The sequence below is a fragment of the Zootoca vivipara genome, chromosome 1 (genome assembly GCF_965207765.1).
Source record: "Zootoca vivipara chromosome 1, rZooViv2.hap1.1, whole genome shotgun sequence".
Lineage (NCBI taxonomy): Eukaryota > Metazoa > Chordata > Lepidosauria > Squamata > Lacertidae > Zootoca > Zootoca vivipara.
The window spans coordinates 40,743,277-40,756,126 of record NC_142582.1 but is presented as its reverse complement, the minus strand read 5'-3'; the positions used below and the strand labels follow the sequence as shown (position 1 = coordinate 40,756,126).

The following is a 12,850-nucleotide window of genomic DNA, read 5'->3' as shown; positions in this document are numbered from 1 at the left end:
CTATTTCTATGGCCCTCTGATCTTCTGTGAATTAAAGAGAGAATCAAACCTGTTTTAAGCCATTTTTTTTGGTCTAAAAATGTGTTTTGAGCCAATATTCACTACAACAGAGTGCCCTTAAATTATTTAAAGTTCATATCTGGTGGTAAAAATGGCATTTTAGCCTCCTACTTCCTCTCAGTAGTATGGTGGCTTGGGAAGCATAGACTACAGTATTGGTTCTTCCAGCTTGATGGTGTTGACTGTGACTGGCAGGGAATAAGCCCTATTATTCAAAGGTTAAGACATGTTTGTTTGTTTCTTATTTACTTATGAATAAATATTTGGAGTTCAGAAGATGTGTGTGGTTGCTGCAGGAAAAACTCTTCTCTCTCTTCAGTAACAGAAAGTATGTCTTTGTGATGGCCAATAACATGCAGGCAACGGATAGAAATTCACAGCATGATGCCATCATACATTAATTGGCAGTATCAGGGAAGAGAGGAGCAGGAGATGAAGTTTTTGATGGCAGGCCACATGATTGATAGGTGCAGCCAGAAAGACACAAATGGCCAATGACAGCATAATTCACGTATACACTAACCATATTGCTAAGGCAAATTCAAACAGTTATTTCGGCTGCTGATTTTCCTCCATATAGTAGTCCTTGGCTACACATGTGTCACTAGAAATGGTAACAAATCAAATTAACTACTTAAGCCAAAGAATTGGAGGCATCTCACCTTCCTATGAGGTAGCTGAACCTTGTTGTTGTTTTCTTCTGCAGATCAGAGCCACCCCACCCCCTGCAAATGCCTTAAGGAATGAGGCTATATCATGATGGGCATTCGAGCAATAGTAGAAGAGAAAAATCAGTCACCCCAGATTAAGGTAAGAACTGTGAAACGTAAACAAACATAAACCCCCCACACATTTTTTTTTCAGGGGAATGGGCCTTCCAAAGTGGTGATGGGGAACTATTTGGTGTGTGCTTAAAAATTCTTTGGTTTTTGGCTACACACTGAATGTGGCTATGGCAACCTATACCTTAGGTTGATTCTCAGACTGTGCCATCTTAATATGCAGGAAGTTCATGTTTGGGTGTTTATCTGATTTATTTGCTTTTTTAGGAAGGAGGCGTGTATCTAGAAAAATAGCATATCAGGAGAAATATCTCTCTCCAACACATGCTTTTGTGCAAGGAGTTTATGATGAACATTATGCCCACAAAGCAGCTTATGATAGCCAACACCTGCCTCACTCAAAATTTATAAATTGTCCTTTGTTGGATGAAGATGAACTGTGTTGAAATCGCTGTTTGTTTGTTTGTTTTTTAAAAAGCCCACTTGTTTTGTTTCCATATAAAATGCTTGCTGATTGATTCCACACTTCTAAGAGATGGAGTTCAAGGTCTAGCAACCCTAATTTAAGACTTATATAACCAACAGCAGGTTTCTCCAAAAAAACAACTGTGTCATTCCCCACTCTGTGGGAAGAAATCCATCCCTTTTAAACCCAGATAATAACTTATTAATCGTTATTATGTGCAGAGGATCTTGACAATATGGACTTTCACTGTGTTCTGTGTATGTCTATGCATACAAATCCATGTTGGTTGCTTACTTCAAAATAACTTCATTTTTAATTTTTTAAAAAAAAATCCCTGAAAACTACAACAAAATCCTATATAACCGAAGATAAACAAAGTTTATGCAAAGCACACAGTTTAAGATTTGTAAAATAAATTACTTATAACTATAAAATACAAATAAAAAGATTGGGGGGAAATGCCTTCATTCTGTGCCTTCATTGATCTGATCTGCCACTCTCAGACTAACGTGGAAATCAGAATGTAAATTATCTTTAGGATTTTGCACTTTTCCAAATTCTGTGATATAGCTGTTGACATTAAATACATTAATAATGCATTTTAATGAATAAAATACACTTAGGAATTTAAACATTTATTTTATCTCAATGTACACATATCCAGGCCTTTCCCCCCAGCATTCCAACACCTCCCACCCTGGCCCTGGGAGTAGTGGGGGAGACCTGACCACTGTCTGCAAAACCCCACTGCACCTCTGGCTCATGAGGAAACCCTCCCCAGACCCCAAATGGGGTATCCTCTATGGGCTCCGAAGAGGCAGAGGCACAGTGGGGCTTTGCTGAGGCTCTTCGGCCTCCCAGCTGATGTGTGTGGAAGCCGTATCTCACTTGAGCAAGCCCCCACCTGCTCCAGCTCACGTGAGCCAGAGATGCGTGGGGGAACCTCATTAAGCTCCTCAGGTAAGCAACCTCAACAATAGGCCTGGACGATGTATTGATACCTCACCCAGGACTGGTATGAGGGCCAGACCATGATGGTGGCTTCACACGGCAGTGTATCACAAGTGAAACTGCCGCTGCTCCTAAGCCCCTCTGCCACCAGGGTGCCGGGGGACTCGGGAATGGCAGCGTTTTCACCAGTGATATACTGCTGGGTGAAGCAGCCATCCCACTGGCCCTCCTACTGCAGATGGGACTGTGTGGGCAGGCGGCAGCTTTAAACTGCTCCACTCAAGAGTGTTTGGCTGGCTGCATCTCAGCAGAGCAGTTCAACAAATTCCCTATCCTACTTCTGGCTCACATGTGCCAGAGGCAGGGTGGGGGCTTTGGCAAACTGTTCTGTTGAGGCGTGGGCAGCCGTGCTCCCTGCAGGGGGGGCTGCCTCTTCCTCCCAGGAGAAAGAGGTAGCCCATGTGAAGGTGGCTGAGGCTACCCTGTGAACAGAGCCTGACGGAAGCTGCCTCTGGTTCACAAGGAGACCCCCAGCCTGAATATATCCTCCTTGGGCTCTGGGTGGGTCTTCTGAGGGAGGTGTGTTCTGGCACCTTTTGCTCTAGAAAAAAAAGCACTGCTCATATCTGAGCTTGGCTGAGTGCTGCATACCAATGAAAGTGATAGGAATGTGCCATGGGATTATAAAATAGCCCAACCAGAGATGGCAAAAGGAGGCCTATTTCTGTTATATAGGGGGGGGGGGAGCATCAGTTGAAGTGGTAGAGCAGGAACCTTGCTTTTGGACATGAAGGTTGTGTGTTAATGGCCACATAATTAAAGATATATCTAAAATGTAAGCAATAAAGGGGAAGATATATAACTTTCCTGGACTGCTAAAATAATGAAAGATGGATACTTTATTTGATACCGAATGTGTGCAGTCTGTAAGTACATTGCATGGGTTTATGCGGTCACAAATTGTTACAGCATTCACAATGAGATTTACAACTAGGAAGGGCACAAAGAGTAGATGTCTTAAAAGAGTTGCTTCATCTCTTGCATCCAAAAGAAGCAAACATCGATATCTGAAAACTGCAACTCTTTTTGTGGTTAAGTTCTAAACACGGTTTGAGACAGAGCAAGAGAGATGGTTGAGAATCTATTTAACTTTTTGCTAAAGGTGAATGTATTTGTCTGGCTCTTCTATTTAATGCCAGAGGCAATAGCATCCAACAGCTGACAGACTAACAAAGGATATCTTGAACAGATGGCACACAAAAGGATGTTACTCATAGCACAATAGGCTGTGAATGGGCTTGCATGTAAAATATGTATTAAAAAGGACATGATGAAAGTAATAGCAAGCCACATTTGCATTTTTGGAAGGGAGGTTTTTAAAAATAACTTCAAATGCAGGATTCTAGATTCAGGTAGGTAGCCGTGTTGGTCTGACAAAATCAAAATAAATAAAAATTGTTCAGTAGCACCTTAGAGACCAACTAAGTTTCTTCTGGGTCTAAGCTTTTGTGTGCATGCACACTTCTTCAGATACACTGAAACAGATGTCACCAGACCCTTATATATAGTGGGAGGGTGGGGTGGGGTTTTTCTCAGAAGGGAAGTAAGAGATGGGTGATTGACTCAATGGGTATGGTAAACCTGTTGACGATCGCTAACAACTGCAAATACAGGTAGTCTTTACTTTTACCATGACTTCTGTAACCGAGCACCTCCAGAAAACATAAATAAAAATGAAACTGCTTGAATCAAAAATATTGAAAAATGTTATTTATTAAAGGCACAATGAAGTCAAAACTTCATACTTTCAAGTCTCATTGATTTGCATAGGCAGATTGACCATGTAAGTGGACTTTGAAGTGATTAACTTTTTTTCTTTCTTTCAGATTACAGTAGCACTTAACTCTTGCTATTTTGAAGTTAGCACTCAAAGGTGCACTCCTAGCTTCACCTAAAATTGGCATTAGAGCTGGGCAGTAATCCAATTTATTGTCTGAAATAGTATGATGTTCATATTGCAATACCAGCACAAGTTGCCTGAGCAGGTCAGCTGTGTCTTTCCTCTTTGTGTGGTCAGTTGCTCCAGGAGGAAAGATGCAGCTTGGGGGGAAACAGGCAGGCACCTTTGAAGGAGCCCTGGTGTCTCTTGGGGGGGGGTGTCCCTTACCGTCGTAGGGCTGGGCAATGTATCTCGGCTGCTTCTTCCGCCCCTAAGGGTGGGAGGAAGAAACAGTCGAGATACATTCCAGACATCATGATATCTGCATATAGAATGATGCTGAAAACCAGATTACCGTATTTTTAACTCCATTAAGACACACAGGACCATAAGACGCGCTTAATTTTTAGAGGAGGAAAACAAAATTCTGCTGGTTCTGCTGGGGCAGGCACAAGAGCCACGGATGGGGGAGGCACTGTGCTGTGCCTCTCCCAACTGGGGATCCTATGCCGGCTCTTGCAAGCGGTAGAGGCGGCAGAGGGGCGAGCGGCCCCAAAGGGCTGCTGGTCCCGCTGCCGCCACCTCTCGCACAGGCAGGGAGAGGAGCCGCAGTTCGGGGCGGCACTGCGCTGTGCCTCTCCCAACGGCAGCATGCTGTTGCAAGAGGGAGGGACCAGCAGCCCGAAAGGGCTCCTTTTGGGCTGTTCCTCTCTCCCCCTCCCCTTTGCCAGCAGGCGCAGAGGGGGTGGGAACAGCCCGATTTTGGGCTTCTCCTCACCCCCCCACCTCCTGCCGCTGGCTGGGGCCATGGAGGGGGTGGGAACAGCCTGATTTTGGGCGGCAGAGGCATCCCTCCATTCGAGGAATCCCGCTGCCGTGCATGGTTTTGCTCCATAAGACACACAGACTTCCCCCTTAGTTTTTAGAAGGGAAAAGGTGTGTCTTATAGAGCGAAAAATACAATAGTATCATTTGGCCCTAATTGGCATATTTTATTTTTAAAATGTGCACTCTGCATAGCCCTCAGAATGTTGTCACAATGAAAACAGTAACAAGTCAAATAAAAAGGTACCGGTATTTAGCACCAAAATGATGGGAAGCTTTCAGGTGAACCTCTTGGGGAAAGAAATCCTAAGAGGCCCTGTCGCAGTAACTACTTATCTGACATGATGGTGGGGCCATTTGGAGTAGGACTGCTGGTTGTGACTTCTTAACATGGGCTGGCAGTTTCTCAAAGTATGCAGCACTTTAAAACAAGAATGGGTAACCTGGGGCTCTCCAGATGTTACTGGACTCAAGTACCCGTGAGCCCGTGGAGCATGGCTAATGGGAGTGGTTGTCCAGCAGCCTATGTAGGGCAACAGGTTACCCATTCCAAAGTTAAGCACCAGTAATTTGAAGTGTGCTTACAAACATTTGTAATTAATGCAGAAGTTGAAGAATCCTTCTGATATGGCTCAGCCTATTGATCAAAAGCTTTGCAGCTGTATTTTGAACTTGCTGAATTTTCCAAATCATCCTCAAAAGCCCCATGGAAGCAGTCTTACCTGGAGGTTTCACAGCATGGGCAACTGTAGTTATCACTATCCAGGCACACCCTGCCTGAGACAATGGCCCTGCATCTCCCAACATCAGCTGGACTGAGTTTCAGTTTAATGGCCCCTTATCCACTCCTTTATGAATTATAGGCACTGGCCTAAGACTTCTAGTGCTTCAGCTAACATGGATGTGAAGAAAAAATACCCTTGGATTTAATAACCATACTGATGCTGCCTCCACAGCCGCTTCATATAGATACCAAAAGGAGTGAGACCTTGCAGGACACCTAATATAAAAACCAAGCAGAAGTCTCACTACACCAACTCTTGGAAACGCCTCTACTGCAAGACCCACCAGTCCCAACTGCAGAGAGTCTATGGAGAAGGTTACCATGGCCATTGGTACCCAAGTCCTCCCCCTACATACCATTCCTGGCATAGGTTTTTCATCAGGGTTATCAAAGCAGTGTCTGAGAGTTCCAGACCTGAAACAAAATTTAATTTAAGCTAGATAATATAATCAAAGAATGCCTGGAGTTGAGTTACCACCACTCCTAGGGGGGATATTAGTAATTTTTTTGTAATAAAAACAAAAATTAAACCACAGAAGAATCAGAAACAGACGAAATGCTATTAGTAGCACGTTGCTACATCATATTCATTCCAGAATGTTACCTTTCCAAATATGCTCAGCCTCTTGGAGTCAACGAATGGTTGCTTTAGCAAGTATCTGTAACAGAAAGTTTCTCTTATTACAAAAAGTTGTTTTTCATTTTTAAAGTTATTTCCTGAAGAAGAATGTTCATATTTATGACTACTGTACTGCAGATAATTCAAAAAGGAATATTAAATAAATTACGCTTTGTTTGGTTTAAGCCTTCCACATTTTTTCTTGATCCCATTAATAATACATACTGCAGTTTTATTGTAACAATCTTCAACATAAAAGTAAAATAAAATCAGCTGCAATGTTCACAGCAGGATAAAATATTGAAGACATTTTATGAGCTTAGGCCACAATTCCTGTTGTCCCTAAATGTGGGATCCCAGGAAAGAAAAAAAGCATCCAAGCAACCAAAACTTCCGTACTCCTGACATTATATATGGTGTCAGGCCATAGGAAGGTGGGTGTGGCTTCCCAAAATGGCATGATAAGCCTCTAAGACTTGGTGGGCCGTCATAAGAATACTGTTGTAATGCAATTTGATGCATATTTAGCTATTATTACTAAATAACACAACATATTTTTTCCCATTCATTCAGACTTTTGTATATCTTGAGCAGGATTATTCATTAAGCTATTATACTGATTAGGGGTGTATACATTTTAAGATAAAGCAGTTAAGAGTACAATCTTGTACGTCTACTCAAAATTAAGTTCATTTTGTTCATTGGGACATGCTTCCAGGAAAATGTGCATAGTATTACAGCCTAAATATCTTTGTCAAATGAGTGTGGGATCTGATAAATCAATTTATTTTAGCCCAGAAGTGGGGTAAGCAGAATTGTACTCTTCATAACTGGGATATATTGCAATTGTCTTATACATTTTAACCTTTTATGCATAACATATGGAGCCCATTCTCCATTATGTGATGTTTAATTAGTAAATTAAAAATCCCACTCAGACTAGACCTAGAAGTCTCCTTTATCAGGAAATCCCAAAACAATGTTTCAGTGAATTTTATTTAATTTTCTTGCTATCAAACATTAAATATTTTTATATTGATCCAATACAGCAAATACACATTTCCAAAATTAACACTGTATCAACCCGAATAGAATAGAATAGAATATAGGAAATAGAATAATCTTTTGCACATACGTACTCTACAGCTGCTATCTGGTCCTTCACTTCCACAGATCCTAAGGAACGGTGGACTTCTTGCAGAATCTTTAGACCTTGAAATCCACTCCCTCTTCCATCAAACTGAGCTACGATGACATTATCAGAGTTGACAAGCACAGAATCCCAGTCAATGTGAAACTTATCTGTAACCAACTGGCTGCCTGGAGCTTCATCGCTGTAAATACCAACATACCAGACACAAACGAAGGCTATTGACAATGTGATGCACTTTGCAGTTCTTCAATATTTTATTTAACCTGGATGGCAGAGTTCACTAGGAGTTACGCAACCCAGTTGAATTATTGTCAGTTTAATCTATAACAGCACATTAACCACTGCTGTTATCACTTACGGGGAACAATAAACACAAATAACTTCTTGAACTGTACAGAAATAAGCTGTTAAGATTAACACGTTGTTTACTAGTCTCATAGCCAGGAAAGAAGGCACACACGAAGATGCTTTGTACCATGTCAGACTACTTGTCCATTTTGAAAACATCTCCCCAAGGTTTCATGAGAGATACTTAACCTGATACTTTTAAACGGAGAGACTGAAAGCAGGATATGATGGGTCTATTCGCTTAGAAATGAAGATCCCCTCAGTGGAGTTAGTTTTATGGAGGCGAGTTTTGATTTATTGGATATCCCTATGGCATGAACTCCCGAACCACTATCTCATTCAATGCATGTGGCGGGATGACTTCACAAATTTGTGGTCAGGAAAAATCCATGCCAAATTGCTGTCCTATGAGATCTCGCCCACTGAATTGTTCAAACTGGATCTAAATGCGGCAAAAAGGTGTATAAATCAAAGGCTGGATGATGCGGAGCTATACCAAAATTTCTTAGCTGGTGGTGGAGTTTGCTCGCCGTTAAATTTCGGCATAACCCCTATCTACCGTGCTCCGTCCTATTTAACATCGCTTACGGCCGCGTCTCACCGATATGCCTTCATTAAAGCTAGGTTTAATGTTTTTCCAACAAACGTGCTGAGACATAGATTTACTAAGGGCCAAGTCTCTTCAATGTGTGCTTGTGAAATTAAAACATCTGAATCTCTACATCATGTTATGTTTATCTGCCCTATGTACAGTTCGGCTCGTGCTAGTATACTAAATTCTATAATCCAGCCTATGGCTGACAAACCAGTTGACCTACAGCTTGCCTGGGTTCTTCAAGATGTGGATCCTTATATTACTCTACAGGTTGCTAAATTCCTAACAGCCGTCCTCTCGTACAAGAGACGGAATGGAATGTTAGCAGATTTTTTATAGTTATAAGTTTTTATTTATTTTTTATAATGACATCTGATATTGATTTTAGCGTAGTGCCTAAATTTTTAATCATTATCTTAAACTATTCTTTTTAATTGTTAATATTTGTCCTTGTGAGCTGTGAACTGTGTTTTATTATTTGTGGCTTGAATGAGTCCGCTGTTTTATTTGATTTATTTTGTTGTGTTGTGTTTTATGATGGGCGTAAAGCCGAATAAACTTCCTGTTGTTAGGATATGATGGGGTGGGAAAGTAACAGTGGCCAGGAAAAAGGCATGAATTAATCTTAACCTGGACAAAAAGGCAGGGTAACATTTTAGATACAATTAGAGCCCAACTGTCTTATTTGCTGCAGTGTTTTCAGGGAAGGGAAAGGCAACGTACAGTCATACCTCAGTTTAAGTACGCCTCGGTTTGAGTATTTTCAGTTTAAGTACTCCGCGGACCCGTCTGGAACGGATTAATCCACTTTCCATTACTTTCAATGGGAAAGTTCGCTTCAGGTTAAGTACGCTTCAGGTTAAGTACAGACTTCCAGAACCAATTGTGTTTGTAAACCGAGGTACCACTGTACCTGCATTTTAGCCAGTTCTATTTTCATTTTCCAATCAACACTACTTTTGCAGGTGGCTGGTGGTGCAGGAGGAAAAGTACGTTTGGTAATATCTAACAATCAACTTAAACTTGCACAACCAGCCACCTGTGAACCATCTTTCTTTTTTTAAAGAAAAATAATAATCATCCTGTTTCCAGTTGCATATTTTCAGATTTGCTGTGCATGTGAAATAAAATCAGCAAAATACTATGTGTGAATAACAGATGCGCTTTCCTCCCTTGTTCACTTGTGCACTCGCGATACATGTGCATCTTACCCAGGGTAGTTAATATGTGATCCCCCATAAAAGATGTATAGGTTTTAGCACAGGAAACCAATAATCAAAGAAAGACGACGTGTGAGTAACTAATAGCACTTGCTTCTGTCCACTTACATAATCTCCCATAATTTTGATGAGTTTACTAGGCATAAGTACAACAGCTATTTGGAGGATTCAGTCAGGTCTGAAACTGATGGAAAGGCCAAATTCCTGCACTATGATTTATTTTTCTTTATTAAATTTATAGTCTTCCCCAGACAGGCAAATGCCCGATTGGATTTTATAATCGCCTCTAGGAGATTTAGGAAATGCTGTTGAGAAAAATGTTTTTCTCCTTCCAAGTTAGTAAGATACAGAAATGACTGTAACTTGTTTTGTGACTGGAAATACAAATATTCTAGGATGGGGTGAAACACTTCTACTGGCTATTTTCATTCAACATTGCTGCTATTCATATTTTTTTCAATGACAATGAAATGTCAGTTTTGAGAAAGGTTTGTTATTTCCCCCCAGCCACACACGTCATGAAACCAAGCAATCTATCAAGAAGTGGTATATCTCAGTGAAAAGTATATTTGCTTGTACCTTGTGTGGAAATTAGATTGGACAGTATCTATGAGCTCACTGTTCAGGGTTCTTGAAGAGTGGAGGAAAAATAATCACTGTGGGAGTCTAAATTTAAGAGACACAGAGGAACATACTAAAAATTACAACTATTCCCTTCAATCTCTGTTCTTTCTGGGAACATGGAAATCATCTGTCAGTGTTGCTTTGCCAATTTACAGCAAGACAAGCTACAGTGGTCCCTCAGGTTAGAAACACTTCAGGTTACTAACACTTCGGGTTACAAACTCCACTAACCCGGAATTAGTACCTCGGGTTAAGAACTTTGCCCCAGGATGAGAACGGAAATCATGTGGCGGCGGCACAGTGGCAGTGGGAGGCCCCGATAGCGAAAGCACGCCTCAGGTTAAGAACGGTTTCGGGTTAAGAATGGACCTCCGGAACGAATTAAGTTCATAACCCGAGGACCACTGCATTCCATTCCATGATGTCATGGTCCATGACGGTAAGTCCTGCTAGGCCATAATCTTTTAAACTACTTCCAAAGAATAAAGAAGTTTCCAGTTATGAACATAATTCCAGATCGCAACTGTCCACAAAACTGTTTATGTAAATTACAGGAGCTTTATCTCTCACCCATTACATAACATCTTGGGTTGTTATGACATCTTTGTTTAATTTTTGGGGTTCTTTACATCTAAAGATGTGACACTTTGCTTTTTTTGAGGAAGGTTTAACATGCCTTCACAGGACTAAAAGAGATATAAATACTGAACACTTATCTATCATCTATCTACAGTATCTATCTATCTATTAGAATTGATTCCCCACTATTTAGCTGAAAAGGCTATCATAGACAGTTCCTGGCCTCACAATCTTAGGAAAACAAACAGTCCATTGCCTCCAATGATGTCACAATTAAAGATACTACAGGCATTTACTTTCCAGACCTTACAATTTTTTTATCCATGTCATGTGCATATTCATCAATCAATGATTTCAGCATTTAAAAACCCAGACAGAACTTATATTATCACCCGATGTTATATCAAATGCTACATTTTTTCCATGGAGGCTGCTAACATATTTTGCAGCCATTCATCAAGTGCTGAGTAATAAAGGAATAAGAAGTGAAATACACACATGCAGACACCAGATCTTATCTGAATCCCCACAAAAAGAGAAGTACATTCTGTTCTAGTAAATGAAATAGCAGCAAAAAAATAGCTCCCACTCAACTGATAATGCAGATTTCTGCAGATTTCACAGTTCAACCACAGAAAGGAAATTTGCAGAAGATACCCTTACTTCCAATTTTGTATTGACCACTTCTACCCAAGCAGTACTACATTGATTTTAGGCAGGAACTAGTTTTCCTCTTGTCCCTAATCCTTATGAGTCCATGTTTTTATTTCTGCATTAGCAGTATCCTCCAACAGTGCAGTTCTATTACTCTTCGTTGGTCTACATATTTGACACCTACCAAGTCTGTGCCTACAGATACTAATGATATATATCGTATGAACTTGCAGTGTTAGCAGGATGTATTATGATTCAGAACATCTGCCAAAGCTGATGTGCCTTTTAAATATAAAGGAGATACCAATTACACAGCAAAATCATGGACCTCAGCAGGCAATTTGCAGGCTTCCAGCAGTGCAGTCCCTAACACAGTAGATATTCAAGAGGGGGAAAATGGCAGCCCATCACTTGGTATTTGAAATCTGGAGACTAAACCATAATTTCTGCTTGGAGCTCTGAGGGAAATATGAACTCCTTTACTACAATTAGTATCAGATCTGACAGCTCTGGACTCTGCATCTTCACCTTTGTACCAATCAAGAATGCAATGAAGTTTCTCAGCCTCTTTTGTCTATTGAACACTGTATCACTATATACAAAGGCTACTTAATTTCAATGAATGAAGCAACAAAACAAAACAAAACAAGCAAAACACGATCTTCTAGGACTTGCAATTTCAATTCAATTTCTCTTCCTTTCTCTTGATAAACTCTCTTATGCAAATGAACCTGAAACAGCTATGCAAAAGAGATTGACAATAAAATGTGTAGCTACTATCTACTGTGTCACTATTTAAAAATTCAAGGATTGTTTTATTTATTCGTATAAGAATTTTAACCTGGCCTTCTAACACAAATGCATCTGTCAAGGCAGCTTAAAACATTTAAAAATCTTAGTATAACAATAAAACAGTTCTATATATTTTTTAAAATCAATTGAGGGAGGCAGAACAGAGGTAATTGAAAACCTTTTGCTTAAAGCATTATTTGTCTGACGGCTGTCAAGGGAGTAAACCTTTGAAATTTCATGAAGCAAGGTGCTCCAGAGTTTGGGTGTAGCCCCTCTCCTGTCACAGCCTGCTATGCTTCTGTCATAGGTAGGACTGAGGTTCACTAAACTCCACCTGTCTAATTCCCAGAACAGATAATCTACCAAGGGGACCAAAGCTGCCTGAAACCCCAAACCTACACCTGTTTCATCTGTTTCATCCAATCACCCTTGAAGCACCTTGCCCAAGAACAGTAGAGC

The 12,850-nt window shown here is 40.7% G+C and overlaps 1 protein-coding gene and 1 long non-coding RNA gene across 4 annotated transcripts in view; one reads left to right on the top strand and one right to left on the bottom strand.

Annotated features, from left to right (window-relative positions):
- The window catches only part of LOC118092245 (uncharacterized), a 169,783-nt gene extending 160,104 nt beyond the window's left edge, over positions 1 to 9,679 (top strand). The window contains exons 3-4 of one of the 2 annotated variants that reach the window (XR_009558229.2): positions 767 to 870; positions 7,600 to 9,679. This is a non-coding gene — a long non-coding RNA (uncharacterized LOC118092245). The remainder of the gene's footprint in view (positions 1 to 766; positions 871 to 7,599) is intronic. The other variant, XR_015945890.1, reaches the window with a different exon arrangement.
- DPP10 (dipeptidyl peptidase like 10) overlaps positions 1 to 12,850 on the bottom strand; it is a 233,828-nt gene that overhangs the window by 5,496 nt on the left and 215,482 nt on the right. For both annotated transcript variants that reach the window (XM_088652166.1, XM_088652178.1), the window contains 2 exons: positions 7,566 to 7,760; positions 6,412 to 6,466 (listed from right to left, as the gene is read on the bottom strand). In XM_088652166.1, coding sequence (XP_088508292.1) covers positions 6,412 to 6,466; positions 7,566 to 7,760 — 250 coding nt within the window. The remainder of the gene's footprint in view (positions 1 to 6,411; positions 6,467 to 7,565; positions 7,761 to 12,850) is intronic.